Genomic DNA, 6,219 nt, shown 5'->3' with positions numbered 1-6,219 from the left:
CATTTTGTCTTAATCAAACCTTTCCACAAAGGAACGCTGTTAATAAGAACGCATTTTAAAAATCTGGACAAATCTAAGATTGAGTATTTAACCACTTACAGTACTTATTTCTAAAGCAATTTATGTCTGTTCTGCAACAGATTACAAAATAAGTGGTCAGAAGCACACACTTCAACACAGTGTGTTTGGACATACATCCCCACAATCACCACCTGCTCCATTCATTTTACAATGCTCCTATGTTGGATATCAATCTTTATTATATATGGACCTGTATAGTCTGGATGGTTGGAAAGAGTGTTTTGTCATAGATCTGAGTGTTGCAATTTCTGAATATATTGTGGTAACATGTATAAAACTGGTAGGGGATTTTATATTCCATTTTAAGGTTCTTAGTTGAAATAGGTTAACCTAATGATACTAGTTTTTCACTAAATAATGTGAAACTAGAGACACTGAGACAACGTTTATTTTATAAAAAAGTTTATTTGCAACATTGCCAATATGTTTACAACAGGACAATCTCTTACAGTTTAACAAAAACTCAATCATAGCACTGCAGTAGATGAAGGTAGCAGCTGCCAGTACTTTACATCCACTACAGGAAGCTTGCACTGTTCATATAAGTGCAATATACTGTACTACATTAGAGCAAGTCCAGCATGCCCATACAAAATAGTTCAATTGAACAGTGCAATCAAATACAGTGCAAAAATGTGCAAACATGTAACAATACTGAACATCAGTAAAATAAAAATCACAGAACTTTTAAACTCCATATTAACCTAGTAACCACTTGCAGCTAAACATCTTAGTAATGTAGTGTATCTGATGCTTCAACTTATTACTTTCTTCATCACCTCATCCTGACGAAAAGTTTACACATGTTTCATGCCCTTCATTTCCTTTCCCCGGGTTCTCCCCCATGCACTTTGCACTCTCTGTACCATCACCACATGCTTTCATCCATAACCAAAAATATCTACTTCTAGCAGTGGTATCAGTAAATAAGGACACAAATGTGAAAAATACATAAGTGTGAAATTCCATTGAGTACCCTCTGCTTACTGCACTGCTCACTTTAGCATCCGATTCATTAAGTAGACATTGTATATACAATATTCTGAATCCTTCAAAAATAATTAATTAGTGAAATTCAAGTTATTAACATTCATTGTAAGAAACTGTAGCAACTTGTGCATGAGCATATTTAGAGAAATACTTCCGTTGCAGGCTTGGTAGCACCCATTAAGTCTTAATAGACCGCCAGTCAGAGAATCGTCACCACAGAAACTCAAAGATCTAGTTTGGCACTCGATCAGCATTCTTCAACAATTGGTCCTACAGAAGAATACAATTTTCTTTTGACCAATCTAAAGCCTGGACTAAGTTTCAGCACCCTTCTTGATGCATGTGTGAAGCAGGTCCCTATGGAGAAGAAATCCCTCAGACTGGGCCAGGTGTTGTTATCCTGTTTAAAGACTAGAGTCAGTTCAAAGGTAGGAATGACACTGCTGTCATACACAATTCTGCCCAGTTTCTTACTTGTGTTCTCGTGCTCCAAATTAACATAGATCACTGCACCACGCAGTCCACAGGGCTCACTGGCAGCCATTCGAAGTACATCTTGGGCTATTCTCCTGCTCATGTACTGGGGGATCAAGAGCTCCTGGCAGTGCAGCTGGGATTTCTTCGAAGTGGACAGGCAGTGCTCTATCTGCTTAGCTAGATGCTGGCATGTCCTCTCTTCCAAAAATTCCTCCAGAAAAATAAAGTCATTGCCAGATTGATTCAGGAAATATGTATCTGAAAGGAAAGTAAACTTGTATGAAAATCTTTGAAATTTAGTATTTTCAGATAATCTGTGTGGAAACAGGGATACATTTAGAAATATGGATCTTACTTATCTAACAATTTTTCAACTGGAAGTCAATAATTGATTTCAATATTCTAAATCTCACACCCTCAGCCAAAACCAATAAAGATTGGTGTGGAACTAGTTTCAATAAAAGTAATATCCACCAATATTGATCACATTTGATGATCTTCAAATGATATCCTAATGGAGAGAAGAGTCAGATTCATTTGTTGTTGCCATTTTTAAAGGGTAATTATTATTTCATGGCATCTCTATATACAAAAGGGCAACAATTATACAATTACCAACATGGCACATTCCCAATTACATTTTTTTCTTGCCAAGATATGAAGACTTTTTTTTAAAGTAGTTTACATTGCTGCACAAATGTTCCCTATCGGTCAACAGTGACGCTGCAGTATTAAGCAGGATATTTATGGATATTCCCAAAAAGACAATACATTTCAATAAGGCATCGCCATATATTTAATTAATTTTGAGTTTAGTTACATTCTGCTATGGACCATCCATTTAACAACTACACAGTAGTCTTTATTCCCTCTTAAAAGTTGCTCCTCAAAATGACTAGCATGGATCATTAATCGCTATCTCCAGAATACTGAAACTGTTGACATTAATATTGCAATTCATTTTTACAGCATTTAGAATGATATATTTCATCGCTTCTCTATGTGAAGCGGTTGACATTTATTATTGTGCAATTGCGATACAACCTTTATTCTGAGTTCTCGATTCTAGAATAGCGGTGATGTAACTGATTAATTTGAATCGGAATTCAGATTGAAGATGTTTATAGAAAAAAAGAGAAAAAAAAGCACGTTACTTCACAGTAAGTTTTTCCAAAAAGAAAAAAAAGCTCTCTAAACGAAACACGCAAGGGTCCCATAATTATGTTTTCAGGATTGTAGAAAGTGACTAAAACAGTTCATCCATCAGAATAGGTCAATTGCTAATTTGGCATGGTTTAGAAAAAGCATATATAACTGACAGTTTCAGGGGTTCTTTATGAATTCTACCGAAGATGCAAAGGCTTTAATCACTTAGTATCGACTTGTTGCAATAAGTCCCATCAAGCACAAAACGACACAGCAACCCCATCAGCTCACCTGATCCAGGAATAAGGCTTTCATCTTCTATGCTATAATGTCTCTCAAAGGGGCTTTCACCATGTTTTTTCTTTGAACTTGTTACCGCTTCGCCAGCGAAGCTATGGTGAAGGAGTTTCTTCATCAACTGGACCACACTATCCCCCTCATCGCCGGTAGGACTCGTCCTTGTACTGTAAGGACTCGTGCCCCCGAAAGTCTGAACGTACATCATCACCATCACTGCGCAATAATAAGTGTCCCACCAAAATCCCACAGCCGGTTCCTCCCCCCCAGCTCGCTGACAGTACCGAGTGCGAAGCCGGACCGGCTACGGCCACCGCTTTGTACTCGAACATTGCATCAGCTGTTAGGAGGCACATGATCTGATGTCAAAAGAGAAGTGGCCAGACCCCTCGCACTCATTGGCTCTCGGGCCAGAATTGATACAGTGTACAACCAATGGGAGAGTAGTCACTATGTGCCACGATGAGCCCTGGATACGAAGGAGGAGCCGCTGAAACTCTTCGTCCTGACCGCAGTAAGGTGGTGGAACCTAAGCTTTAAACCAATCAGCTAAGCGTATATTCTCTTTAGTGTCATTTTATATGAGAACAGAGTCTCCTTTGTACATATGATTGGGATCAAAGTGACATTATTTATGTCCACGCTCTCCAATGTGTTTTTGATATTTGCATGATATTGATTAGTGAATAATAAGCAGATCTGAAATAAATAGCTTTAAAATGAATTGTGCCTTTAACATCGTTTAACTAAAAACATATCAGATGTCAACAGAACTGTCCCATACAATCGAAATCATTCGGATCTTTTAATTAATATTTGTCCGGTATACAATTGCGGATTATCTCTAATTCTGAGGAAACATTTAAACTTTTCATTTAACTTAATTGTTTTTGGTCGTTTTGTTGCTAACTATTGGAGTAAGATTGGTGCTTTAATGTTATAATGCAGTTATTCCATCACTTACAGTGACTTATTTTCTATACTGTAACTTTTCTGAACAATATAATTCCTATCTATTGGTGAATGTACTGAACAACACAGGTATAAATAATAAGGCAAGTTTAAATTCCATCTGTTTGATTTTTCGATATTAGTTTTTATTTTGTTCTTGGGAATGTGAACAATGCTGGCAAAGCTGCATTTAGTTTATGTCCCTACTTGCTCTGAGGTGCTCGTGGGCCTTCTCCTTGAACCACTGCTGTCCTTGTGCTAATGGTGTTCCCCTGATGATGTTAAATAGGGAATTCCAGGATTTTGACCAGCAACAATGAATAAATGGTGGTAGATGTCCAAGTCAGGGTGATGTGTAACTTGGAAGGAATGATGTTCCTATGAAGTTGCTGCTCCTGTCCTTCTTGGTCATAGAGGTCTCGGAGCTATGGAGTACTGTTGAAGTTAGCTTGGCAAGTTGCTGCATTATATCCTGTAGATAGTAAACACTGCAGAGAGAGTATGCCGGTAGTGGGGGTGTAGATATTCAGTTAAGACCAAGGATGCCAATTAAGCAGACTGCTTTGTCGAACTTTGTGACGATTGTTGTGGCAAGTGGTAGTATTCCATCACACACCTGGCTTGAGTATTGGAGATGGTGGAGTGGTATTGAGGGATCTGGAAGTGAGCCACTCATTACAGACTCCCCAGTCTCATCAGTAAACAGCCCCACTGCTAAACTTATGACCAAGGGTAGATGATTGATGAAGCAGCTGAAGATGGCTGGGCCAAGGACGCTGTCCTAAGGAACTCTGGCAATGATGATTGACCACCAACAACTACGGCCATCTTCCTGTGTATGAGGTTAGACTCCAGCCACTAGAGTGTTTTCACTTTCGTGATTCTCGTTGACCTCAGTTTCACTAAGGCTATTTGGTGGTATACTTGGTGGTATGCTGCCTTGAGGTCGAGGAAAGTTATGCTCACTTCTCCTCTTGCATTTAGTTCTTATGTCCATGTCTGGATTAAAACTGTGAAGAAGTCTGAAGCTGAGTGGTTCTAGCAGAATTTGAACTGAGCATCAATGAGAATGATATTTGCTTCATGGGACTATTAATGACTTCAATTGCTTTGCTGATAATTGGAAAGAGGTTGATAACTCAAATGAGTGTGTTACCACTGAGCCAAGTTACTTGACCGAGTATGGCACCATGTAGCCACCTGCTGAGTATTTCCAGCATTTTAAAACTGTGGCTACAAGAGCAAGTCACAGGCTGGGTATTCTGTGGCGAGTGACTCACCTCCTGACTCCCCAAAGCCTTTCCACCATCTATAAGGCACAAGTCAGGAGTGTGATTGAATACTCTCCACTTGCCTGGATGAGTGCAGCTCCAACAACACTCGAGAAGCTCAACACCATCCAAGGACAAAGCAGCCCGCTTGATTGACACCCCATCCACCACCTTAAACATTCACTCCCTCCACCACCGGCGTACCGTGGCTGCCGTGTGTACCATCTACAAGATGCATTGCAGCAATTTGCCAAGGCTTCTTCGGCAGCACCTCCCAAATCCGCGACCTCTTCCACCTAGATGGACAAGGCCAGCAGGCGCATGGGAACACCACCACCTCCAAGTTCCCCTCCAAGTCACACACCACCCTGACTTGGAAATATATCGCTGTTCCTTCATCATTGCCCACCTTCTCAAGGGCAATTAGTGATGGGCAATGACGCCTTTGCCAATGACGCCCACATCCTATGAACGAATATAAGAAAAAAAATCTGTTTTTATACCCTTTTTTTAAACAACAATTCGGCAGTTATAATGTTTTAATAAGAATGAGCTCTTGCAAACTCTTCCATGCTTTCTATGTACTTTAATATTTTCTGAATACCTTGGAAATAACTTCCATTTTTTGCGCTTTTAATATTATGCTCATTTCTATTCTTTTCACGAAAGCATCGCACAATTTCCTTTGGAAATTCGAGATAGAAATTACCCTTAATCTTCTGTATAAAATCGTATTTCGCCTATTTTAAACAATGGATTGTAAAAGCTCAGATGCAGTGACCTCTCTCTGTTCAGTTCAGTTTCCATGGGCATTATAATGCAGTACACGCTCTAACCACACTGGATTTATAAACCAGCGATGTTTTTTGCACGTCTATCTGTTACGTGACAACAGGGCTGCATCTGCAGTGGCTGCGGCATTTTAAATGTAACCTTGGCTGGCTGCCAGCGTGATGAGCAACATCACGTCAGTGCGACCGAGTTGCCATATTTCATCACTTTCTTA

The 6,219-nt window shown here is 39.6% G+C and overlaps 1 protein-coding gene across 2 annotated transcripts; it reads right to left on the bottom strand.

The window, feature by feature from the left end:
* Window positions 1–466: 466 nt before the first annotated feature.
* Window positions 467–3,331, bottom strand: LOC147113865 (DNA damage-inducible transcript 4-like protein). 2 transcript variants are annotated; one of them, XR_015079294.1, is made up of 3 exons: window positions 2,986–3,077; window positions 2,593–2,633; window positions 1,718–1,806 (listed from the first exon to the last, which is right to left on the bottom strand). XR_015079294.1 is itself a non-coding variant. In XM_085995245.1 (2 exons), the coding sequence occupies exons 1-2, from the start codon at window positions 3,203–3,205 to the stop codon at window positions 1,319–1,321; spliced, it is 708 nt and encodes a 235-aa protein (XP_085851371.1). In that variant the 5' UTR covers window positions 3,206–3,331; the 3' UTR covers window positions 467–1,318. The 2 variants fall into 2 exon arrangements, 1 of the variants encoding a protein (XP_085851371.1); XM_085995245.1 differs by lacking the exon at window positions 2,593–2,633 and having other exon boundaries at window positions 467–1,806; window positions 2,986–3,331.
* Window positions 3,332–6,219: the final 2,888 nt, after the last annotated feature.

The sequence above is a fragment of the Somniosus microcephalus genome, chromosome 8 (genome assembly GCF_052327205.1).
Source record: "Somniosus microcephalus isolate GS21.2 chromosome 8, FLI_Smic_1.0, whole genome shotgun sequence".
In the NCBI taxonomy this organism is placed as follows: domain Eukaryota; kingdom Metazoa; phylum Chordata; class Chondrichthyes; order Squaliformes; family Somniosidae; genus Somniosus; species Somniosus microcephalus.
This window is presented reverse-complemented; position numbering and strand designations above follow the sequence as displayed.